Below are 26,599 nucleotides of genomic sequence, written 5' to 3' on the forward strand. Positions count from 1 at the left end.
TTTTCTTGCTCAGATTCGTAAATAATGGGAAAGATCTGTTGGAGATCATTTAGCCGCGGTCTTTCCTGCAGCTGGAAGCTCCCATGAGGTCTCGCGTTCTTGATGGCCTCTGACGTGAATGTCTTATAATTAAGGGCCGCTGCTGCCTACATGTTACTGTGACTCCCCCAACGCTCCTCTTAGGCCAGAGCTGAAATGGGCTTCAGGAGGCCCTTCTGTCTCCTGGCATGTTTCTGGGGCCCAGAGAAGAGGAGAGTGGAGAGATCTGAGCAGTCTCCCTTGCAGCATCCTGGCTCAGCTGACTTGTGAGGGGGGCTCCTTAACCCAGACTCTCCATGTGGGAAAGTGGGGGAAATCTCACAGAAGAGCAGCTCCCTGGGCAAGACCCTTGGGCAGGCCGGGCTGTGGAAGCAGAGGGCTCCCCGCTGGCCTCCTGGGGAGCCCCTGGTACCCATTACAGAAGTCCCCTCCTCTCTCCCTCCTGGCTGCCCTCAGACACTGGGAGCTCTCCCTTTGCTCAAAGCCTTTGTCGGGGCCACTCCTCTTTCTCAGGACACCTCCTCCAGGTGTCTGTCAGCCTGGCCACCTCCCCTCCCACACAGCTCAGCCCCACCCTCACCTCACTGGTGCCTTCCTGGTCTCCCTATTGAAGACCAATAGGGAGCTGCACACAGCTATTCACTGCACAGGGCTCTGCCTCCCTTCCCTTCTCTCTTCCCAGCTTTCTTGCTCTCTGTGCACTCCATTTTCTAATAGAGAAAACATTTGCTTTGTTTATTGCCTAGCTCTCTACACAAAGCAGAAGCTCCACGAGGGCAGGGTTTTCTGTTTTGTTCATTGCTGTCTGTCCCCAGCTCTGGGAACTGTGCTAGGCACATGGTAGGTGATCAGGGAAGTTATTGAATAAGAGAGTCAATGGTCCACCTGCAGTAAATGCTCAGGCTTCTGAACTTGCCGGTGTCACAGCTGCCCCTACGAAGCCACCTCGCTCACTCGCACTGGCAGAGGAAGCCTGCGCTCATGTCTCTCTGTTCCAGCATTTCATGTGCAAGCATTTCCAAGTCCCCAGTTGCTGCTTCATCTGTATTCACTGTCATGAAACCCACTGAGTTTGCCTTTCTCCTGTTTTCTTTCTGCTGCTTTAAGAATGCTCCCTCTCGCCACTAGTTGGCAGGGCCACCTCAGTACAGGGCCTCAGAACGGCATGCAGGTTCAAGCCAGAGTGGTGCAGTGCGAGTGTTTAAGTCTCTGTTTAAAATTCTTGCAAACTCCGTTTAACAGGGTAATGGTTTAATGTATTGTTTAACAAGAAGCCATTTGGAGCTAGAGCAGGACTTGCTATAGACGCCAAGCAGATTCCAAATGGCATCTCCTCAAAACGAGAAGAGAAACATAAAGTTAGAGAAAGGCTGTCCCTGGGGGAAGCGGGAGAGGCCAAGTCCATGTTCTGGCGGGAGGAGGCAGGCAGGTCTGCTCTGCGTCTCTCTCCATCTCAGCTGTGGGCGAAGATGCAAGCCAGCCGGGGAAAGGGGTCAACAGGGAGTTGGGCATCTTTCCCTTGATTTAACTGCTCAGGGCCACAGCACAGCAATGCCATGAGCGCCCAGAAGTGGAGCTCGTGTGCTGCAGATGTATGCACTGCTAGGTCTGAAAGCCCAGTGTTCCTCGGAGATGGCCAACCCCAAGATTGGCACCAATAGCCATGGAGAAGGAGGGGCTGTGCTCAATTTGGGGTCCACAGGCAGCATAGAGTACTGGCAAGTGGCCAGGACGTGGGAACTCCCTGCAACTCTGGATCAGGTGATTCATTATGTAATGTCGTTTGATGTAGTGGATTGGTTGTTTTGGGAACAAATTTTACTTCTCATTCCTAAGGAAACAGAATGGAAAATTCATGGTTCCGGTGCTGAGCTCAGATCCAATACATTCACCTCACACAACCAAATCACCACCCCTTTCTGGGTGGCAGCTTCACCCTATTTTAACCAAGATCCCAAAGTTTGAAGTAATCACCTTTAGTGTCCTTGATTTAGAGACGGTGACAGCTAATGTCCCATATGAACAGGACTGGAAAGAGACAAAGTATTTTCATATAAGAAAAAAAGAAATCTCCCACAAAGAGAGACGTGGATGTCGTTCACTGTGGGGACAGGAAAGAGAGGAGGCCATTCAACTGATCCAACAACTGATCCAACCGCTAAGAGTCAGCCCCCTCGGCCCTCCCTCCACCTGGGCACAGAAGCAGGTTTTACCCATAGAAGGGATACTTGGTCAGGGAGACAGAGCAGTGGAGCTGATGCTTCCTGTGGGATGCTTTTCATCCTCACCAGGGAAAAAAAGAAGTAAGTGCTTGCCAGGTTGGAGCCAAAAAGAAAGGCACAGACATTTCTGCTTAACAGGAGCAGAGAAAAGCAAATTGTCCTTCTGAGTTGTTTGGATGCAGTTAGTCCGAGCTCTCGCTGGAAATAGAGGTGAATGTGAAGCTCAAACACAGGCCTCTGGAAGGGCTTTTGATATAAAAGGAGCCTGCAAGTAAAGCTGAGAAAGAAGAAAACTAGCAAGGAAGTTAGCACTGAAGAGACACAAAGCAAGATCCCTAATTTTATCTTAGAGCTCCAGGTTTGTTTAAAGAAAAACCAGTGTTTATATGCAGGGTTTACAATTTTCTCATGCTTCCCTGTCTTAGCAAAGATGCTTTTCTTTGGCACAAATTTGGTACTGGTGTCTGTGGTTATGGATGTCTAGATGGGGAGCAGGGAGAGGCATGGCATTTGGACCACGTCTTCTAAGTGTTGTGTGACCTGCTCAACTGCAGGCCCAGGGTGGCAAGAAGTATAGGAAGCTTTTCTAATTCTCCTCCTTGCTGTGTGACCTGGGCAACTTCCTTCCCTCTCTGTGCTTTGGCTTCCCTGTGTTAAATGGGGAGGGGGCTGAATGGCCTGATGGGCAGCCTTTCCCCCACCTCCACTCCCAGGAGCTCCTGCCAAGTGCTGCATGGTGGAGTGGGACCGTGCGACTTTACGCATCATGTCGAGGTCCGTTTTTGATCATCTCCGGGAGAATTCCTTGCTCTAGGAAGAAGTGTCTTCCCAGTGTGTGTCCCCTGAGCAGTAATGGCCTACATGGCACCAGCTGGCCACGTTCTGGGGTAGAGGTCGCTCTAGGTTCCAGCCCCAGCACTGATCAACTGATCAACTGATCCAACAACTGATCCAACCGCTAAGAGTCAGCCCCCTCGGCCCTCCCTCCACCTGGGCACAGAAGCAGGTTTTACCCATAGAAGGGATACTTGGTCAGTATCCCACCTGGGGATGCCCAGTCTTGCCCCCTGCTGAGTTAGAGTTTGAGGGGCACACAATGGCTCAGAGGATATCTGAGGGCACCCGGGGTTTCCTCTGAGGGTTCCTGGGGTGCCCTGATTTTTCAGGGCCAGAGAGATCTAAGGAGACCGAAGAGACCTGCACCGTATTGGAAATGTAGGACACTGGGTTTTCATCACGAACCTCTCACTAACTGAGTCCATCACCTTGGACTAGTTCCTTGATCTCTCTGGGCTTCAACTTCCTCATCTGTAAAAGAAAAGGGCTGAGCTACACGTTTTCCCAAATCCTTGTTTCCAGCACAAAGATTCTGTGCTTTTATGTGTGGGGAGACAGGTAGACAGGCAGCCTTAGAATATGCTAGAATCTTGTTATCTATCAATAATCTCAGGGTCTTCCAATGTTTGGGGGCCAAAATGATAACAGTATCATCCCACATCCATCTCCTTCTCCAGACCCACCCATCCTGTCCTAAAGTCTTTGTCTGGATAAGCTCTTTTGACCTCTGGGTCAGGATAGAAATGATCTCCAAGGAAAGGCCAGGCAAAGGGCAGTGAACCCATATGTGTCTTTCTCACTAGCAGGGTCCTGGGGAGCTGGAGGGTCCTTGTCCCCGACCCATCCCCTTGCTTCCTGGCCAGGCCAAGCTTAGCTCCATAGTAGGTCAGTGAGGCTTCCCCCTGAGTGCTTGGAAGAGGCTCACCTAAGAGGCTCTGGAAGACTCAGAACATTTGCAAAAAGCCAATCGTGGGCAGAGACGCTGGGAGCAAGAGGCAGAAACATCGCCTTCTGACCATGTCAGTGTGATGGCATCTGGGGCATGCACACATGTGTATGCTGGAGCTGACATGCCCAGCTTGGCCACGGCATATGCCACCCTCCGCTCCATCCCAGCAGCAGTGGCCGGTTCCCACAGAATCCACACAAATCTATCTGTCTCCTCCAGACTCAGCCACAGCCATCCTTGCTTATGGGCACAGGCTTTAGAGCAGGACTCCCTAGGTAGACATCCCAGCTCTACCACTTCCAAGCTTGAGGCATTGTGCATGGTACCTAGCCTCTCTGCACCTCCGTTTCAATGTCTGTAAAATGGGAATAAAAAGTGTCCACTTCAGAGGGCCGCTGTGGGACTTTAACTGGTTCCTTAATCCATGTAGCCTCCCCGGACTAGTCTCTGGCACACGGTTGAGCTCCCCTAAAATCTTAATGAGCATTTTTGACATCATCATTTTCATTGTTCTCCTCATCACCACCGCTGTCCCGCACTCGCTGCAGTACACCCTGTGCCCTGGGCACCAGATGCTCTCAGTCTGCCCTCTCCATGCTCTTGCAGGCCTCCATTCCTTGGTATCTGTGGTCCCACTGTCCAGAAAGGCCTCCCAATGTTCTCCTTCAAGTGAGCTCTTACTCATCCAACAAGAACCAAATCAAATGTTACCCCCTCTGTCAGGCCTCCAGAAACAGTTACTCCCTCTTCCATGCTCCCGAGAAACCTGTGGGTGCGTCTGTTACAAAATTTAAGATGCGGAGTGCCAGACCATAAGCTCCTGAAGGGCTGGCGTCTTTGCAGACCTATCCCCGGCAGGTCTGGCCTGTGGTGGGTGGTTCTGTGATGATGGGGAAGTGGCCATTACAGTCCTATAAGGGGAGGACTCCTCAGCAGAAGTGTGGCCAAAAAGGTCGCCCCAGGCCTTGTGGAGGAAAGGGAGGTTCCCCATGCCTGGCGCCTGCCAGTGTTCATACAGAGCCACCGGAGAATTCCCAAAGGAGGGAGGAGGACAGAGCCATCACTCTTCATCCATTCCCCAACCCCTGCTTCCCCACAGACCTTCCTCCCAAACACCCAGTGAGAAACCACCAATCCTCTTTCTGTTACCCCCCCCAGTGGCCCAATTGCATCCTGTTGGCTTGCGCTCCAGAACAGACCTCACATCTGCCCACTGCATCCTTCCCCAAACACTCTCCATCCCATAACCTCACACCTGGCCCACCACAGCCTCCAGAACAGACCTCACATCTGCCCACTGCATCCTTCCCCAAACACTCTCCATCCCATAACCTCACACCTGGCCCACCATAGCCTCCAACAGGTGCTCCTAGCTCAGCCCTTGCTTCCCTCCCTGTGCAACAGAAAAGGGACCTTCTTCAAAAGCAAGGCTGGCCGTGTGCTTTTCCTCTGCAGCCCCTCCCACTACCCTTGGAATAAATCCAAGCTCCTGGGGTCCCCCAGGCCCTTCCCAATTGGGGCCCTGCCTTTCTCTCCATCCTCTCTTACCCCAACTGCCAAGCTCCAGTCATGCTGGGTCCTTTCACTTTTTGGAACAAGTCAGGCTTTCCTTCTCTCAGGGCCTTTGTGCAAGCTACTCCCATTGCCCAGAAGGCTGTCTCTGCTCTTCCCAAGTTGGTTCCTGCTCATCATTTGTACTCAGCGTAACTGGCAGCTCTCTGGAGGGGCTTTTTCTGACCCCCTGCCTAAAGTAGTCTTTCTCTAACCCAACCCAATTGTCTGCTTCAATACACTTACCACCAAGTGTTGTCTAATTGTTTTTGTGCTGTGTCCCCCGACAGAATGGGAAATTCATGACAGCATGGATCATGCCTGTTATGCTCCCCATTGTTCCTCCACACATAGCATGACTCCTGGATAACACATCTTTGTTGAGTGGCAGAGTGTATCATGTAGCCAGAATATGCCAGGTGACGCACTGTGGAGGTGGATGTGGAGCTCATTAGACCTTCGCAACAACCCAGAAAGTACTTGTTATTCCTAATTTACAGATTAGGAAACTCAGGAAATTAACTTGCCTGGTGCCGTAAGGTCAATACATGGCAGAGCTGGAATCTGCATGCAGCCCTGTCTGACTTTTCATACTGTATTGAACTGCTTTTCCAGCCCTGTCACAACCCAGAACAGGAGCAGAGCCTTGGCAGACACAAGACTCACCGCTGGCATAAATGTGACATGTCAGAATTATGTGGGCCCATCATTTCTTTGTTACTCTGTTTACTTAAACTTTCAAGACATCAGGCTTAAGGAAGACCCTGCAGAAATGTCCAAATGACTCCAGCATAATAATTGTATATTACTATTATTTCCTTTGAGTCTGTATTTATGGGGAAACTGGATATAAGTGTGTCTTGCAGGCTGAATATTGTTCTCTTAGCCCAGTGATTAGAGAGAAACAGAGGGTGGAGAGATGGCAAAGGAGGGAGAGACTGGCATTGGCAAATCCATGCAAAACTCACCCATTAAAGTGGTAGTCACAGCGATCTTTCCAACCATCTACTAGCCCTAATGGTACACAGTGGACAGGAGTCATTATAAAGCCCACCAAAGCAAGGTCAGTGAGCCACAGGTCTCACCAGCAAAGCCTGAAGGCTAACTCAGAAGGTACATCTACAATAAAAGCACCACTACCACCACCAAGAAAACAGCCAGACATCCTACAAGGCACTTGACATGTGTCATGTTTCATGCTCGTAACAAGTCCCTATGGTAGGTACTGCATTATCCCCATTTCATAAATGAGAAAAATGAGGAACAGACATGCTCAGTAACTTGCCTAATGTCAAACAGCTGTCAAGTAACCCCAACTTTCCACGCTGGGGAGTCACCCCAACTTTCCACGCTGCAACCCTCCAGGCACCCATGTGACTGGGAGAGGCCATGCCATCAGCAGGCCTGTTCCAAGTCCACAAATTTTCTCTCCCCTCTTCCAATTTCTGATGATTAAACTGATTTACTTTAAAGCTTGTACATTTCCTGCAGCTTAAACAGATGGGAATGGCATCTACTAGCATAACAAAATTGTCTGGTGATGAGGACTCAACCCTAGAAGTTAAGTAAGAGAGAAATGCCAAGCCCCTTACAGGCAGCCCGTGCTCAGTGATGTCTAGTGTTCGTCCTTCCTATAAACCCAGCTAATGCTATAGCCTCCTTCTTGGCTTACAGATCCACAACCCAGTGGCAAGGATGGCCACTGGCCTTTGTTTAGTCCAACAGGACCCAAATACATTTAACCATGAAGGGTTGTATTAGGAAACACCCATTCCACATTCCAAACAAACTTGGTGAAATGCTCACCTGACCTCCCAGCTTCCAGCACAAAAACAGGGGATTGCAGGGAGGAGGAGCCAGGAGGGGCTTCCCTGGGGTGAAGGCCCAAGAGCAGCATGACACTGGGTCGCTCCTGGCTCCTTTTCCAAGGGGTCTGCTCTTGGCAGCATGCCCAAGTGGCCCCTGGCTTTGCACAGACCCTGGCCCCAGTGGGCTGTCACATGAGAGGACATTTAGGAAGCAACATCCACTGCCCCTTGGGAATCCTCACTGGCTTTCCTCTCCAGAGATGTGGTGCCCAGCCCTTTCTGTTTATAATCTGAGAAACTATTATAGAAAGGACAGGCATAACAAGGAGGCTGGGACACAGATGATCCAGAAGGCCAGAAAGGGGGAGAAATCTCCCTAGGACCTGGACTGTGCCAGCCCATAAACTCCTGAAGGTTGGCATCTCTGCAAACCCATCCCCAGCAGGTCTGGCTCATGGTGGGTGGTATCATGATGATGGGGAGGTGGCTGTCAGAGCCCTATAAAAGGATGACTCCACCTGGCCCTGGAAATGATAAACACAGCCCCTTATGTGCCCATGGAGTTTGCAAGTTTACAAAGTGCTCTCTTGTGCATTATCTCATGGCATCCCCACTGAAAATTAGGTATTCTTCTTCTTTCTTCCAGTATACCAAAGAGAAAATGGGATTGTGAAAAGATGAAGGTCCAAAATCACAAGAGGGTATAAGTGGTGACCAGGTCCCTGGATTTAAAATGCCCTGTCGGGAGCCCACTGGTGCACCACCCTGCTACCTGCCCTATCTGTTTGGGGTGTCAAGATCCGGCCAAAGGTTGGAAGAGGAAAAGATGGGAGGAGGCATAACTTGGCAGCCCTGGTGGTACAGAGTGGGGAAGATTTGAAACGGAAACAGCAAAAGGCAGTTTAAATAAGCAGAGTCTGCTGTGGTTTGAAGGTGTCCCCTCCAAAGTTCAGATGTTGCCAGTGTGATAGGATTAGGAGGTGGGACTTTTGAGAGGTGATCAGGCCATAAGGACTCCGCTCTTGTGAATGGGATTGAGGGCCTTACAAAAGAGGCTTCATACAGCATGCAGCTAGCTTGTCCCTCTGCCCTCTGCCATGTAAGAACACAGTGTTCTTCCCTTCCAGGGGATGCAGCCCTCATTAGGCAGCTGAACGTGCAGGCACCTTGATCTTGGACTTCCCAGCCTCCAGAACTGGGAGAAAATAAATCTCTGCTCTTCATAAATTATTCACTCTCAGACATTTTGTTATAGCAGCACAAACGGGCTAATCTGGAGTCTCAGACAGCAGCTGAGTTGGTTTTGAGAAATAGAAAAACTCAGATGGGAGAGAAAGGTGTCCCTCTCCAGTGCCAGCAAATCTGCCCATGAAAGCATTGTTGCCCTGGGCTGCAGGGCAGCAGCCCTGGGATCTGAGGGCAGGTTTGGAGGCCTCATCAGGGAACCAGGCATTGCCCTGCCAGTCAGCAGCTCATCCTGGCACCAGGAGCTGCTACCCAGGGTCAGCGCTCACTTCCACAGAGCTCCTTTATGGTTAGGTTTCTAGAGCAAGAATGCATATTTCAAAGACATCCCTATGATGCTGGTCTTGCTCCAGAATCAATCATCACATGAGTCTCTTGGTGCTGAGAACAAATGATGTTGTTCAAATTGCTGCATGTCCACGTTCACACAATGTGTTTTCTCAGAGATCCTGTTAGGCAGGTACTCCCATGGCCGCAGCTGTGGGCAGCCAATCACACCAGTTCATTGCCAAGTCTACAGCCTGGGTCCTCAGGCATCCTGAAGATGGAGCATCAGCAAGGTTTCCCTGTATTCCCAAGCTCTTCTCAGTGCCCAGGAGATAGTGTGTGTGCACATGAGTGTGTCCAAGAAAGAAGGGAGGGACCGGATGAACGGTCAGCCCTGCCATCCGCCACGTGGCTTCCTGCTTAGCTTCTGCATGTCCCAGCTGGAGCCGGACATCGAGTTGGCTCCTTTTAGCTCTCCTGTCCAGGCCTCGGTTGCTGGTCCTGTAGGCACTGGCTGGGCTGTCACTCCAAGAAGCCGGAGTCCCTGGGCCACCTGAGGCCTGTTCCTGACAGTGAGGACTGCAGATGCCAAAGGGCAGATGTTGGCTGGTGTCACCCAACTGGCAGCACCTGCTGAAGATCCCCAAACTCCTCCTGCTTCTGTGGGTGCCCAGAAGACAGAGGCTGTGGCTGCCTGGAGCATGCAGCTCATGCTTCCTGAAGCCTTGTCAAAGGGCGGAACTGGGCCCTCAGCTCAGTGTGGGTCTCAGGCCTAGCTTCCCCTGTGTGCAGTCCAGGGGTAACATGGCCCCTTTTCCTTGCTTCTGTGATGGACCAGCAGGACTGCAGCCAGCACTTTGTGGGATGGACAGATACCCTGGGGCCCCTTTTTCCACCAGGCAGCCTCCATTGAGGGCTGTTCTTGTTCAGTAGATGGGACATGAGGCTCCACCTGAGCTGAGTTCATACAGGACAGGCAAGCCTGTCAGCAGCACGGCTGGGTTCATAACCAGGTCCCCAGGCTTTGAATGCTACCAGCAAGCTACCAGCCTGAACAGCTCAGTCTTCCGCTGGCTTTTGAAGATTAAATCCCCTTTTTGCATAAGCACCTAAGGGGATCGGAGCCTACAGAGGGCCAGCTTGGAAAACGTAAGGAGGCACATCTGTTCAGAGAAAGGCCTGGGGCAGCATGGCTGTTCTTGCCAGACCACGTTGGTGAGGAGGTCTGTGTGGGTGTCCATGAAGGTGGTGACACAGAGGGCCTGCTGGGGCACCAAGAGGACCTGCGGGGTCTGGAGGTGAGAACCTGAGAGACCAGGAGGTCCTGCTGGCCAGGGAGAGCTGGGGTGCGGACAGCAGACCCCTCCCCACGGCTGCCTGGCTACCCAGATTACACATGCTCGCTGAGCGCTCTGCAGTCAGGAACTTCTGGGCTGAGTCTCTTCAGCAGCTTCTTGCCTTGATAAACTCAGTACCTCCCAGGACAGTTCACGCATGGCTCCACGGACTGTCTCTCACCCGCTGAATGGATAACCGTCTCCCTGCAACTTCTACCCCTTGGGATGATCCTTCTTGCCCATGACATCCCTTCAAGTGTCACCCCATGTGTTGCCGCTTCCAGCCCCCTCCTCCTCCTGGGCCCTCTCCCCTGCTGGAACTTCAGCAGAGTGACTTAAGCTGCTTTACAAATGGGGCTTACACATGAGCTTGGTTCGAAGCAAGAGCACCACAGTTTAAGGGTCTGAAACCGTGAGCGCTGCCCAACATGACGGCCCCTTGTGGTCCCGCACTATCTCTGGCCTACGGCTCCCTGTCCCATAGACGTGCAAATGCCTGGTTTGGGTCAGCACCCAAGAACAGGGGCCACCGCCCCTGACGGGGAAACCCAGAGCCCTCTACCCTGCTACGTCCTGGCTGGCTCTGCTCTGCTCACATTAACGAAGCGGCCTGGAGGTGTCGAGCCAGCCCACATACATTCAGGACATGCCTGTGCCACGCTTGAGTGTGGTGTGAGGCCCATCAGCACTGCACTGGGGGCCGGGCGTCCTGGGAACTCAGGGCAGGATGGGCAATGCCCACAGAGCGTGCCAGGCACACAGTGTGTGTGGGGTGCCCGTGGTCCCCAGGTGGAGGGCATGCCGGGGTGGCAGGGCGCGGCCGGCGGGCACTCACAGGGCAGGGTCTCGGCGCTGTTCTTCTGGAGCATGATGCAGAGCTGTAGCACCAGTTGGGGCGCGCTCTCCAGGAAGGTCTCCAGGAGACGCAGCATGTTGACGTCTGCATATTCATACATCATAGCCCAGTAGAAGCGTCGCTGGTGTTCCTTCCGCCGCTGGCTCTGAATCCCCAGGTACATGGTGCGGATATACCTGCCCAGAGAGATGGGGAGAACACAGAGAGCATGGGTGGGTGTGGGGGCTCCAGAGGACCCTTGCCATCCCCCTAAAACCGAGAGACCCAGCATTTTCCGCCCCCTGCCCCAACCCTGTGCTCTGAAGTTCCCAGAGGCTTGGACGGGGCTCTGGGGGGTCTCCCGGCAAAAGGACACGATGCTGAGGCATGGGGGAGGGGAAGGGCAGGTCAGGAAAGGATTTGACCCCTCATGGGCTCCTAAGCAAGTCCTCTTCCTCCTGGTCTCCATTTGCTCATCTGGAAGATGAGACTGTGGGGCGAGATGCCCTCCCAGGGCCTGCAGGTGGGCATCTCACGTGAGCCCCGGGACAGGGGTGGGTTTTCTCAGGTTCAGGATCCTGGGGGGAAACAGTCCAGCAGGGTTGTCACCTCTGTTGTTCTGGAGCAGGAAAGGCAGGGAAGGGGGTGAACATTTGTGAAGCTCCTACTACGTGCCATTCGCTGGCTGGCCATGCCCAGGTGGTAAGTAGGAGGGTATCGTTCTCACATGTGACAGACAGGAAATAGCGCGGGCTCAGAAAGGTCACCCCCACCCTGTTGCCGGATAGTGGAACAAGCAGGAATCACACCCAGGCCACTGGACACCCTCTCTGGACATCAGGGGGACCCAGGGCCTGCCATGGAGTCTCCGTCCCAGCAGGGCCCAGGACACAGGTGCAGATCCACTGCCCGCCCTCTCAGGACCACGCCCAGGCTCTCTGTGGGAGGGCCGAGGGGCCAAGGAAGCAGGTAGGGGAAGAGCAAGGCTCACAGGTCAAGCAGGCCTGGACTCATCAGTTGCTAAGTTGGGGACCTTGAACTAGTTACTCCAGCTCTGTGTCCTTGTCGCTCATATTTCACATGGGGGCAGAATGAGAGCATCACAGGGTGCACGGGAGATTAGTGAGATGATATGCACAGTGGGCACCCCCCAGGTCGTACAATAACCCCAGCCTCATTTTCACCAGAACTCTCCGGAACTGTGTCTCCAAGGCAAGAGAAGGACTTAAGGCACCATCCAAACTCGGCCAACAAGCTCCAAGTCTGGTCCAGGATAGAGGGTATGGACAGGGCTCACCCAGAAGCAAGGGCCAGAGTGCACAGCTCTGTGGGTCCAGTCAGGATCCACAACAGGAACCGTAAACTGGGTGCCGCCAGCAGTGGGAGAGAACCACACGCCTGTCCTTGACTGTCCTGTGGGATGGGCATTCTAGGACCCGCTGCTGTGCCCTCTGAAATGCCGAGCCTGACTTGTAAAGATTCATTGCGTGGCTGATGCCCTATCCAGGCCCAGCTGGCCTTGGGTATTATCAAGAACCCACTCAGGGCTGCTGGATGGTCTGTTTTGTCACTTCCATGCTGCCAGCCAGCTCCCAGCCACTGCCCCTCTTGCCTGGAGGGATGCAGGAGTCTCCTCACTGGTTCTCCACTGTCTACTCTTACCCCTGAACAACCCATTCTTCAAGCCGCTACTAAGCCACCAGGGTGACCTCAAACACACATGCCAGCTGCAGTAAGCCTGCTCACCATCCGATGAGGGCTGCCTGGCTTCTCTCTAGATTCCTAAGGGCCTTTGGGGGCCTGGATCCTGAAGGGACCCAGCCAGGGAAGCTGCAATGGACACCTCATTTCTCTCCAGACCCACCCCCTGAGGTGAGCAGAGGCACACCCCTACTGAGAACCAGAGGCTGGCATTGCAGTGATGGCCCCATGAGGGAGGGACATGGGAGGAAGGTCAGGGCACCAGAACCCCTGGGCCAGGTCCTTCCAGGTATACAGTCTCTTAGGGTCCCTGGCCCACCTTGCATGTCAGGTCTGGTTATCACCATTCAACACATGGGGAAACTGAGGCTCTAGCATGAAATAAAGCACCAAATTCTGGTTCTGTTTCAGGTTCTTCCACCTGCTGACTGTGGCATTTCCACAGGGCGTTGCCTTGCTCTGGGCCCCTGCCTGTGAGTTCACAAAATCAGGAAACCAGGGAACAGGCTCAGGAAGAGGAAGGGGGAGGTTGCACCTGGTCTCAGAGCTCACAGTCTCTAAGAGAGGGGAAGGGAGAGACCCAGAGAGATAGAGGCAGACACACAGAGATAGACAGTGAGACAGACATACACAGAGAGACAGAGAAGTAGGAGGGAGCTGAAGGAGAAAGCAAAGGTAAGGGGAGCAGTGTCAAATTTGGGGATCTGAAGGAGAAGACTGCCTGGAGGAGGTGATGGCAGAAAGAAATGTGTGCAGGGAGGTTCCTGGAAGCAGATGTCATCATCGGTATTTTGGGAGGGGCTGAGGGTGAGCCCCTGATGGAGGGTGATAGAAGGGTCAGGCTGATCAACCATGATGGCAGTGCAGGGAGGCAGGGCATCAGGGGACACGAATGCTCCAGCTGAGGCACTGAGGCAGGGCTGCGTGCCCAGAGCTTTGGCACCTGTGTCCAGGAGAGCCGTGTGCCGAGTGGAGCCTCAGTGCGGTGGGTCTCCCAGATCAGAGCTGCTCCCTGTGACCCAAACCCGGCTCTCTCAACAGGTGGCACCTGCAGCACACAAGCCATGAGCCATAGATCACTCCAGGCCCCAGACCACAAACCTAATGGTCTCAGGAGTACACTCAGACTACAGACTCTGCTTCTTCTAGCCTCACAGGTGGCCCAGCAGCTGGAGGAATGGTTATATGGCAGCACTAACCCTATCCATCTGGGTCCCAAGTCAGTAATGCCAGTGCTCAGGTTCACCCAGGCAAAGAGAGCACCGGTTCTACCCCTCGACCCCACGTTCTCCCCAAGCCACAGGCCCCTCTGCCCACCAAGGCCGGGGAAAAGGAAAACAATGAGCCCAGAATATGCCAATTCAACTGGAATGCCTGCCAGAGGAGCCAATCTTGACGCTCTCCTGGGTGTGAGCACCCCAGGGTATGGGAAGAGACAGGGTGGATATAGGCAAAGCGGGTGCCACTCCTCCCTGAGCCAATTGTCAAGCAGATGCTGGGGCCTAGAGGGCACCACAGTCCAGGCAAAACCGAGTTTGGACAGCATGGTGCCTCCTGGGTCACCCACACAGGCACCGCAGGGACTGTAGTAGGGACTGATCACAGCCCCACCCAGGAGTTCCTGACAGCCAGGCCTCAACGCAAATGCTCATCCTTTCCAACTGCTCCTGGCGCGGCCCCTCCTCTGCTACTCTTAAGTCCTTGGGTCCCCAGTGGACAACCAAGGGGTACTGGTTTGCAATATAACTGGGTCTGGACACTGGTCTAGTCCAACCCCTACTTTATAGGGGAGGGCCCCAGTGCCAGAACGCAAGCCACCGCCGCCTCAGTCACTCAGTGCTGTGAGGCCCAGATGAGACCAGGACCTTGCTTGTCCACCACAACACGTGCAAAGCCCCTGCCTCTCATGCAGGAGGATCCTGGCAGCTCCTGCAATCACGTGGCTGCTGCTATCCTCAAGGCTCTAGGATTCTTCCTCCTTCTCCTAGCTTTCCCTGGTGTCTGTCTCCCTCAAGATCTAAGCAGCTGCCAAGAAACAACCAGGCAGATGGGTGGGGCGGGAGGAAGGCATAAGGCATGCCTCCCCCCACCCCCCAAACCCCTGGGCCAGCGCTGCTGTCCTTCGGTATCTCAGTTCCTGGGTGACCTCTGAGGTTGCCTTGAGGTTGAACTGCCAGCCGCCTCCTGCAGGGCCTCCCACATCCCCTCTGCAGAAGCGGCCTCGGCCCGCGGCCACACGGTGGCGGCAGACCCTAAGCGTCGCGGAGAGACGCCTCCAGGCCAGTGATCTCACGCTACAGGCCCGTGCCCTCTTCTGCCAGGGCGCGGGGTGCTAGCCCACAGGTGCGCTCCGAGGTGGGAGGCAAGGCGTCTGCAGGACACTCAGGATTGGCTGCCATTCCTCCAAGCCCCCTCCTTCTCCACCTTCCTGGAGGGTTCCAAAGAGCTTACCGCAGCCTTCTCCAGGAAGGTAGCTTGGGAGAGAAGACACCAGCTCTCCTCCCCGATTTGCTCCCAAAGTCGGTGTCACCTCCTGTCACGTCGTATCTCCCCTAGCAGACTCGGATCATGAAATGCACGGGGGTGAAGGCAGCAACGCCACGTGTCCTCAGGAGCACAGGCTCAAGAAAGCTGGGCCTGGTCTATGGTCTGCAGGACCGGGCGACCTTGAGCAAGTCACCTCCCATGGCTGGGCCCCGCTATTCCCATCACAGGAGGCGCAGGCAGGAGGGATCTCCAAGCCTCTACCAACATCTCATAACTTTGTCTTTCTTCAAGTCAGTGACCTCATAGAGCACAAGGATGGCCTAGCATCTTTACAAACAATAAAGTCTCATGTTTGTGTGACATTCACTTGTGCCAGGCTCTATTATGGGCATTTGGTACCTATTACCTCATTTAATCCTCACAACACCCTATGAGGTAGCTGCAATATTACCTACCAATTATTCATTTTACGGGTGCAATATTATGGGTGCAATATTACCTATTAATATTTATTTTACAGACAGCAAACTGAAGCACTGAGGTTAAACCATTCGCCTTGCTCTTCCCAGCTAAGTAAGTAGCTGAGCAGGGCTTCAAGCCCAGGCAGTCTGGCTTCAGGGCCAGTGCTGTTGATAGCTCCTGCCCACGCACCTCCCAGAGGTAGACCATGTGTCTCCATACTTCTGAACTCAGTCCAACTTGCCTGACAGTGAGGAAGAACGGAGTTTGCCCAAAACACCTGGGCTCCCTTCCAGTTCTGCCACCTGGCTGTGTTACCTTGAGGGACATCTCCTAACTTCTCTGAGTCTTAGTTTTCGCATGTATAAAATGCCTAGTCCGGAGTAGAACCCCAGAACATGTTGGACGAATCAGTGCACAGCATGGTGCCCCCTCAGAGGGTCACAGGAGCCTTAAATAAGACCATGCCTGCGAGCACAGACAGGAGTTTAGAAGTTGCCATGCAGATGGCAGCCATTACTGCTCCCTGAGGTGCTCCGTTCCTGTGTTCCCTGCAGCCCACTCTGCTTATATCCTTCCGGTTCTGCCTCCTTCCCTTACTTTGTAAGCCATGGAATTGTTTAAAGCTCCTGTTCCCTCCAGCAGAAGTATCTAGTCCTCTGAGCACAGCTTTTTTGAGAGAGACACAGTTGTCATCTTCTTTTTCCTGCTGGCTCATCCGAGGCTCAGAGAGACTAAGTGACTCCCCTGAAGCCACACCATCAGTCATGGTTCAGGAAAATCAGAGAAGGTCTTGCCCAAACTATGTTGCCCCTCTGGAATTGGCTATGGCTCTGCCCAAGATTGGCTGGGGTAGAAAATAAGTGATTTCTACAAGGGGCAGGGGACTGAACAGATTTGCCTATCTGGGCCCACAGTCTCCAGCTGCTTCTTATGACACTCTCAGAAACAGCATTGAAATTTCTGATTGTGGATAACAGCCCACCTTCAAAGCCCCAAACAGGGGTGAGCTCAAGTTTTGTGGGGTCTGAGACTTAGAGAACCCTTCTTTAAGGAAAATAGTAAATTCTACCAAACACTTAAAGTAGAAATTGCACCAACTCTACATACTGTTTTCCAGAAAATAAAAAAGAAACACTTCCCTGTTCATCTGATGAGGCTGGCATTACTCTGACACAAAAGCCAGTCACAGCACAAGAAAATAGAACTACCGTAAATCTCCCATAAACACAGATGCAAAAATCCTCAACTAAATATTAGCAAATTAAATCCAGTAATATATGGAAAGAACAATGGACCAGAGCAAACTGGGGTTTATCTTAGGAATGAAAGGCTGGTCCAATATTCAAAAATCAATCAATGTAATCTATGACATTAATAACCATACAGCATAACAATCGATGCAGAAATAAAAGGTAACACAATTCAACATCCATTCATTTTCTCAGCAAACTAGAAATAGAAGGGAACTTCCTTAACCTTATGTAGATAAAGGGCATTTATGGAAAATCTCAGTTATCTTCCTTAATGATAAAAGACTGGATACTTTCATCTTAAGATCAAGAACAGGGTTATGATGTCTACACACACCACTCCTATTCAACATCATGCTAGAAGTCCTGTTCAGTGCAAGAGGTCAAGAAAAAGAAATAAATACAGAAAGTATATACAGATTGCCAAGGGAAAGGTAAAACTGTCCCTATTCGTAAATGACATGATTGTCTAGATTGACAATCCTAAGCAATCTATTAAAAAGCTCATATAAATAATTAGTTAATTTAGGAAGGTCTCACAATACAGGGTCAGCCTATAAAAGTCAATTGCATTTCTATAAATGATTAATGAATAATTGGAAATTAAAAAATTAAAAATATATACCACTTAAATTAGCTCCTAAAATGAAATTCTTAGAGACAAATCTAATAAAACATGCAGGATTTGTATGCCACAGCTGCAAGATGCTAATAAAAGAAATCAAAGAAAACCTAAATGATAGAGAGACATACCATGTTCATGGATTGGAAGTGCACTATAGTAAGATGACAATTGCCCTCAAATTAATCTATAGATGTAACACAATTCCAGTAAAAACCCAAGTGGGATTTTTTTTTAAATACAGACAAGCCAATTCTAAAATTTATATGAAACTAGAATAGTCTAAACAATTCTAAAAGAGAATAAATTTGAAGAACTCACACTACCTGATTTTAGGATTTACTATAAAGCTACAGTACAGTGTAGCATTGGCCAAGAGAGAAGCACAGATCAGCAGAACAGAAGAGCGTCCAGAATAAGACCCACATAATCATGGCCAATTAGTTTTTTACAAAGGTATAAAGACAATTCAATGTTGATAGTGTTTTCAACAAACGATGTAGTAATAATTAGTCATTCATATGCAACAACTAAGTTAAAATGTATCATAGGTTAAAGTGTAAAACCATAAAACTTTAAGAAAAAACCATAGGAGTGATTTCTGTACCTTGTACCAGACAAAGACTTCTTAAATATGACAGCAAAGGTATGATCCATAAAACAAAAAAAAATATAAACTTTATCAAAATTAAAAGTTTTTGCTCTGTGAATGACGTTGTTAAGAGAATGAAAAGACAAGCTACAGATTGAAAGAAAATATTTGCAAATCACATATCAGACAAAGAACTTGTAGCCGGAATAAACAAAGAACTCTTAAAGCTCACTAGTAAGAAGACAAACAATTCAATTTGTAAAATGGGTACGATATTTGAACAGATATTTTACCAGAGACGATACACACAATAGCAAATAAACATGCGGAGAAGGGAGCTCACCATTACAAATAAGTAGGGAAACATACATTAAAATCACAGTGAAAAAAACCCACAATAAGATAGTACTTCATGTCTGTTAAAATGTCTAAATAAAAACCCTGACACTATCAAGTACTGACAAGAATACAGAGCAACTAGAATGCTCATATATTGCAGTGGGAATGTAAATGCCACTGACACTCTGGAAAACAGTGGACAGTCTCTCATAAAGTTAAACGTACTCTCCCCATATGACCCATAGATCCCTTTCTAGATATTCTAGAAATGAAGACATATGTCCACACAAAAATGTGTATGCAAATGTTTTAGCAGTTCTTTTCATACTTGCCAACTATCCTTCAGCAGGTGAACATATAAGCAATTATGGTAATCCATACTGTGGAATACTACTCAGGAATGAAAAGGAACAAATCACTGATACACACAACAACCTGGATGAATCTCCAAGGCATTATCCTGAATGAGCGAAGTCTGTCTCGATAGTTATATACAGTGTGATCCCATTTATGTGATACTCTGCAAAGGCAGAGGGATGGAGAACAGATTAGTGGTTCCCAGGGGTTGAAATTAAGGAATGATTTGCTTAAAAGTGGGCACATGGGAGAGTGTTGTGGGGTGATGGAACTGTCCTGTGAGCTGATTATGGTGGTGAGTATGTGAATCTACATATGTATTGAAATTCAAAGACCTTTACAAACACATACAAGTCAATTTTACTCTACGTAAATGTTAATTTATACAATTGTCCAAAAAAAGACTCTTGATTTTTAAAAAAATGTAAAGAAAAAGAAAACAAAATTACATATTCAAAATTGAGTACAGGGTCCCATAAGAGGCCCATAAAAGTGAGGGGCCCTAAAGCTTAAGCTTCAGTGGGGCCACAGGAAATCCATCCATCCTTGAGCACCATCTGGGAGGACCTTTTCCAGCTTTTCCCAGGACCTGCTTCTGCAGCCTTCTGGAAGGAATGAGCTCACAAACCCTGGATGGAAAGGCCCAAAGGAAACTTCACTCCCAGCACAAGCAAGTATGAGGGCTTCAGAACTTCCACTCCCCAGTAAACAGCAACAGGCCCAACCAGGCAAGAAGGAGGCAGGAAGAGCCCTGGCAGAGAAGAATCCAGGCCCACCCACCACACTTCCCGCTTCTCTCCCTTCTGACAAATGTCTCTTTGGGCCTGGCCCCAAGGACCGGTGACTGAGAGGAACACTCTACTGATGACTTCACCAGGCTACCCTGACCTGTTTGAGGAACAAATGGGTGGGGATCACCAGGATTTAAGGGACAGCTGCTCCCCCAGTCCTATCCTAGAGGCCCAGTCCCCTGGGGCCAAGCCAGCTCCTGAGACAGGTGACCTCACTGCCTACTTGGGCAGCTGACCTGTGCCCACTGGCCTTAGCAATCTCTAGCTCTCACCCCTCAAGTGGCTTCTTCAGAAACCTGATTCCGTGAACGCTTATATCCCACCTGGGGATTCATGCAGAGGTGGCGTAGGACTCCAGGCTGGCTTTGGTGCTTAAAGCTTCCCCTAAGTCTCCGGGTTCTTGAAACTCCTGCCCTAATGCAGAGCTCTGCTTTCTACCAGAGACCAGGGGCCTCGCCCACCTTCAGGCCTCCTGGGCACTGTGAGCAACGTGGAGCTGTCCTCAGAAGACATTCCCAAGACCAGGGGCTGGGCCCTGCTGCCTAGGAGGTTGTCAAGTGTCATTGAGAGAACTGCTCTTCACTGTGCATCGCCAGCTTCTCCATGGGTTTCAGGGGCCCACAGCAGCTGGCCCCCCCTCCCTCAAGTGTGTCCCCTGACCATGCACATTGTAGCACAAAGGGTCTCAACCCTGGCTGCACCTGAGAAGCACCTAGAGTGTGTGCGAGGGATCCTGCGTCGATGTGTAACGCAACGTGCACCTTTCCAGGGAGGGCCTGGTGGGCAGGACCGTGTCTGTGCTGATCACTGGCATGGCCCCTCATGTAACAAAGCGCCTGGCACATGGCATGCACTGGACCCACATCAGTGAAATGAAGGAATGGGGGAAGGGAGAGGGAGAGACAGGGAGGGAGGGAGGGAGGGAGGGAAAGAGAAGAGAGGGAAGGAGGGAAGTGCCTAAGCTGAGAGGTGGCATCATGAGCAGGAAAAAAGGAGGTCTGGGCACCACACTCACAGGACTCTCACCGCAAGTCACTTAGCACCCCTAGACCCGCCTTCTTCCTTGGTCAACTTTCGAGAATGCCACATAGCGCATGCTTTCAGGGCTCCGGGTTCGGGGCCCGCAGTGGTCTCCGTGGACAACCTACAGTGCTCCCTCCAGAGCCCATGTGCCAAACCGGGAGGGCTGCAGCCCCAGGAAGCCGTGGGAAACTGGCTGGGCAGAGGCCATAGTAGGCCCTGATTTTCCCCTGTGACCCCCAAGTGGCACAGCAAGCCCTGGCAGGAGGCTGAGTTCCTCAGGGGAGACCTCTGTTTGATCTCTTTGTGGGCACCCGCAGATGGCTGGTCCGGGAGCAGAGCTGGTTCAGAGCCACGCAACACAGGTCCCTCCCTCCTCCTGGGGCTCCCAAGATCTCACCAGCAGCTGGCTTCTCCCCACTATCCCAGGAGCTGCCTTGGCCAGTAGTAGTGTCACATATTCAAGACATGAATAACTGGTACGCGACAACCAGCAGTACCCCGAGATGCCACACACATCCCCTTTGCAATAGGCTGGCGGGCCCATCACCAGCAAACGGCTTTGTTCCATATGTGGCAGGTGCTGTGACCCACTGATTCTTTCCAGCAGAAATCGATCAGAAGGGCAGCCCCTTCCCTTCAGCTGCTCCTTGCCATCAGCTCCAGGCTAGGTTATGAACAGAATGCCGAGGCTGGGGTCATACAGGGACATAGCTCTGGTCCCAGCAGCCACAGTGGCTCGGCCACCAGGCAGGCTTCTCAGATACCCAGGGAGAGGGTGAGGGTGCTCCTCGATGACTCCTAGAGGGGCCTCAGTGGAGGGGAGTCTGATGCATACACACACTGCATTCACACTGCATTTCCCACTGCCTCATGACACGGAGACCCCTCCAGGCCCTGCCCAACAGGCCCCTTCTACCCTCTCTCCTGGCCTTCCTCTGGGTTCTCAGCCTCCTTCCACCAACACCCTCCACCTGTGCAATCCTTCAGCCTGTGACTGTCTGCAGGTTGGTGCCCGGGGACAGGAACAGAGGGGACAGTGTTACAATCACAACCACACAAAGTGATACCGCTTAGGAGCACTCAGCATGTGCGAGGCCTCCTGCTTCTGCCCCGACCCCAGGATGGGCACCATGGGTCCTGTGGAGACGGGGAAACTGAGGCGAAGGGACTGGCTGATGTCACCCAGCTGGGTCTGCTGACCCCATGCACTGGGCTATTGCCAAGCACCTGTGTGAGCTGAGGTGAAGGTCAGCCACTCCTGCAGGACCTTCAGCCCTGTAGGCAGTCCCTGAGCCTGGTTTTGCCCTGCACTGGGTCCCCAGCCTCCACCAGAGGCCTCTCCCAGGAAGATCCATGGGGCCTGTGCTGAGTGGCTGTGTGGTAGGGCTGAGCTTCAGCTCCAGCCTCCTGACCTCAGAGCCTACAGTCTGTGTTGCTACGTGGCCTGGGTGCTCACGGGTGCTGAGTGTCGTGGAGGTTGTGAGGCGGCTGGGGAGCTGAGATCCCCCCAACAAGCAGGGCCTTAGACCATGTCAATTGCAATCCTTGGACTCACCAAGGGAGCCCTAGAGGCCCCAGGCCCAAGGTCACAGCAGCAAGTAGAACCCCAGTGGCCCCTGCAGGGCTGCCCCTGCTCCAGCAGCCAGGCCTGTGGGCTGCACGCCGACCCCTTCGTGGCCAAGAACTGTTCAAGCTGTTTCCAAGAAGACCCAGAAAGCTGACCTCGAAGGCAGAGCACAGCTTTTCTCTGAAGCTGATAATGACACAGTTATCCCCTCTGAGGGATTTTTACTCAAACCATCTTTACCCTTATCCTGGGAGAGTGCGGTACGCGCTATCTCACACATACACACAACCGCACCCATACACACACCTCCCACATGAACACACACACTCGAACATACCACACGCAGATGCATACACACACTGCATTCACACTATGCATACAATTTACACACAGGCTACTCAACACAAAGTACATCTACCCACACAGTCACACTCCACACAGCTGCATTGTGTTTGACAGAGCACACACGCACACACACATGCAAATGACCAAATATCCATACATGCAACAAACACACAGCTCAGCTTCCATCTGTACAGGTACCTGTGGACACACAGTCACGTCCACCATGGCCCTGCGTCCACAGCCAACCTGGATTGCTGCAGGCAAGGTCTCCTGCCTGTGCTTCCCCTCCTGCTCCCAGGACTGCCTGCTCCCAGTCACTCGCCATCACCGTGGCCTCCACAGGGAGACAGAGAGACCGGGCACGCAGAACAAAAAGCCAAACCCACATTCAGCTGTTGGCCTCACCTCAGAGAGGACAGCAGGAGCGCTCAAATTACCAAGTAAGCACGAAGTGAGCGGATCCAGGGGTTCCAAATTCGTTATCACGCTGCCCCCATTATTGAGGACAGGGCTAAGCTAGTTGCCACCAAAGCACTCGTGAGCTCACTGATACCCCAACTTGCCAATTCTCCCCTGTCTTCCCTCCGCCCTGTTCACACTACACCCCTTTCCCTTATCCTGTGCCTGGCTTATTTGGGAGTCCTGACTTGTAGCCGCAGCAAAGCTGTTGAGACATTGCAAGATCGCATTCTCGCCTGATGCATCCTTCTGAGGGTGGAGCAGTTGCCTCCTTGTGTGTCCTTTCCATGTCTGACCACATCCCAGGGCGGCAAGGGTCTAGGGCCAGGCAGCCACATGCAGTGGCTGCAGGAGAAAATGGCTCAAAGGAGGGGCCAAGGAGGCTTCAGGACCTCTGGCTGCATGGCCCAGTCAGGCACTGTACCTGTCTGGGGCTCTTCTACCTGCCTCCCATTCACTCGGCCCGAGTCAAAGCCTTAGTGGCTGCTCCCTGGAATCACGGCTCAGGTGCAGGCTGCAGGACAGAGCAAAAGGCCTTGGCGTCCTTCCATACCATTCGCAGATCTCAGGAGCATCACTATCTGAGCTGTCACAGACAGGACAGGAGACAGCCTGTAAGCCTTTGCCAGGCAAACAGGCAGTTACTATGATGACGAGTCCCATTTGACAGATGAGGAAGCTGAGGCTAAGCTAGATTAAGTAACCTGGGTGGCCCCCATTGCCTCTGCACCCTGGTGTTCAGTCTCCCATGGTTGACTCCGACCTGCCTTCCCGCCTGTCCCCCATGACTACTCCTGCCCTCCAGCCACATCCATGGCTCTCCATCCCCAGACCTTCCTAGGGGTGCCCCTCTCCGTGTCTGCCCCTGCTGTCCCCTTTACCTGGAGATCCATCCCTGGGCAGGACCAAGCTTCCTGCCACATGCCTGCTCCCTGATCTGGTGAAATTCCTTCCCTTGCTCGTCCTCCCGTAGCTCCCATTTCTGTGCCAGGCACAATGGAAGCGCTCTGCATCTATTATAACTTGTCTAAGCCTCCAGGAAGCCTTAGGATTGTCCTCAGATGAAGAGGCCAAAGCAAGAGGGTGCGGCTGCCGGGATTCACACCCAGGTGGTTGGCTCGAGAGGGAGTGCTTCTACGCCAAGGCACTGTGCTCTCCTGCTCTGTTTCTCTCGTTCTCCCCCCCTCTCATTCACTCCTGTCCACACCCCTATGAATGAGATCATCTGCAAGCCCAATTTTACAGATGAGGACACTGAGGCTCAGGGAGTTCAGTGACCCACCCATGCTAGAAAGCCAGGCGAAAGCCTCCCCCAGCAGCTGTGATGCTTGTCTCTCTCCTCCGATATCTGAGTTCTCCTTATCCCCTACCCTGCACCCGGTCACTTAGGAAGAGCGAAGCCTCACCAGTTAGATTTTAACCCCCAGGAGGGGCATCCGTATACCCAGCGCCCCTCGGCCCGCCATGGTAACATCCAGTCAGAGTGCACTAAAGTGAGTTTTGCCCCAGCTCTCATGACTCTGATGGAAGCTGGTCTCCTTTGACCAACGGCTGCCTGTAACTCTAGCTTCAAATACATGAAATAGATGTTCCCAAAGGTAGATGATCAGGGGCAGCAGCTAAATTCAAGCAGGAAAGATTTGGGTTGAACACAAGAGAGAACACAGCGACCAGCACAGCTGGCTGAACCTACAGTGAGACAGGTTTCCTGCCTCTCCCTGGATAGTTTAAGAAAACAGAAACAAACCTGTCTGATGCTCACCACACACAGAAGGCAAGGGTTGGACCCACTGACCTCTCGAGAATTCTCTCCACTGCAGCCGTTCACCACACGCCAGGGAAGGGTGCCCCACAGCCACGCATGAATCCCACTTTCAGACTCCCTCAGAACCACTCAAAGGCAAGGTCTGGCAGCGCAAGGGGCCTGCAAAAATAATGCACCCATGTAGCCACGACCGGGGCCACAGACCTCTAGTTCACAGACTCTCAGTGTGAGAACAGACTCTAGAACCTTCCACAGCCTGGCTGGCTCTGAGAAACTTCTGTGCTCTCCTCCACCCTGCATACACCCCGCCCCCCAACATACGCTAGAGCAAAGATGCCTTCTGCACAAGGAAAAGGTGGGGGCCCAGCTGCCAACCCAGCCCCTGAGAGCACATCAAATCAGAGCTATTTTTAGCCCTTCTTTCCAGCATCCCTGACATCAGCTGAACAATGGTGGCAGGCTCAGGGCGCATGTCTGAGAACGCGGGGATGAAATGGCATTTCTTTCCAGGGGCCCAAGTGATATGGCAGGGGAAAGCACCCCGAGGCTTCCGGGAACAGAGGCAGCAGCGGTAGACATCGCCATGCAGTCTTTCTGGATGTAGGGTCAAGATCACAGGTGACTTCCCTAAACATCCCAGGGCTCAGGAGAGCATTGCCTGGGTGAAACTGGCTCCACCCCATGCCACCCAGCCTCATTTCCCCACCAGCACAGTAGGGGTCAGGCCACTATGGCCTTCTCCAAGACACTGAAAAAAAACCTTGATTTAGAAGGCCAACATGCTGTTGGGCACAGTGGTTCTTGCCTGCAATCCCAGCACTTTGGGAGGCCAAGGCAGGCAGATCACCTGAGGTCGGGAGTTTGACACCAACCTGGCCAACACGGTGAAACACTGTCTCTACTAAAAATACAAAAATTAGCTGGGCATGGTGGTGCACACTTATAATCCCAGCTAACTGGGAGGTTGAGGCAGGAGAATTGCTTGAACTTGGGAGGTAGAAGTTGCAATGAGCTGAGATGGCACCACTGCACTCTAACCTGGGCAGCACTCTAACCTGGGCAACACAGTGAGACTCCATCTCTAAATAAATAAATAAAAATAAAAAGACCAATAGGCCTTGGCAAACCCATGTGTCGGAGAAATGTGGGTTTCCCTTTGTTTTCCCATCTAAGCTCCCAGGACAGGGACCAAGGTTTTGTTTTTTTGTTTATCTTTGTATCTCTGATATGAGGCACACTACCTGGTACTTACAGGCATTTGATGTTCTCTAATGAATGAATGAACACATTGGGCAAATCTTAATAAAATCCTTGAACTCTGGAAAGTTCATATATCTCTATTCCAAGCCCCCAGGGCAAGGGTACTCAAAGACCTTCCCTTCTCCAGACTCTGGCCTAGCCTCGCGTCTCTGCTGGGGAACCTGAGAGCTGGGCGGTTTGCAGAGCAGCTCAAGGGGACTCCCAGCTCTGCTCCTCCCTTCCCTCTCCTGTCCCCAAGCCTCACTCTCCAGCCCAGCCTAAGTTCCCAACCCGGAGTGAATATGGGGAATGCATTTGATTCCTCTCTAGCCCCCACGCAATCTTTCCAACCAAGCAAGACAAGCCCCTTGCTGGTGGTGCCCCGTGATTTTTGGCGAGGAGTTGTGACCACTGCCATGCCCATGATGGGAAAGGCCACTTTGACCTCACTCAAATTAGAGCTAAAGACCTCCTGACCACACACTCCTCCCGGTGTCACTCTACCTGCAG

General features: G+C 52.0%; 1 protein-coding gene across 1 annotated transcript in view; it reads right to left on the minus strand.

Annotated features, from left to right (window-relative positions):
• The window catches only part of XKR6 (XK, Kell blood group complex subunit-related family, member 6), a 299,994-nt gene that overhangs the window by 20,390 nt on the left and 253,005 nt on the right, over positions 1 to 26,599 (minus strand). Inside the window, exon 4 of the mRNA XM_011942843.1 lies at positions 11,091 to 11,287. Coding sequence (XP_011798233.1) covers positions 11,091 to 11,287 — 197 coding nt within the window. The remainder of the gene's footprint in view (positions 1 to 11,090; positions 11,288 to 26,599) is intronic.

Source organism: Colobus angolensis, unplaced genomic scaffold (assembly GCF_000951035.1).
Source record: "Colobus angolensis palliatus isolate OR3802 unplaced genomic scaffold, Cang.pa_1.0 Scaffold210, whole genome shotgun sequence".
Classification (NCBI taxonomy): Eukaryota; Metazoa; Chordata; class Mammalia; order Primates; family Cercopithecidae; genus Colobus; species Colobus angolensis.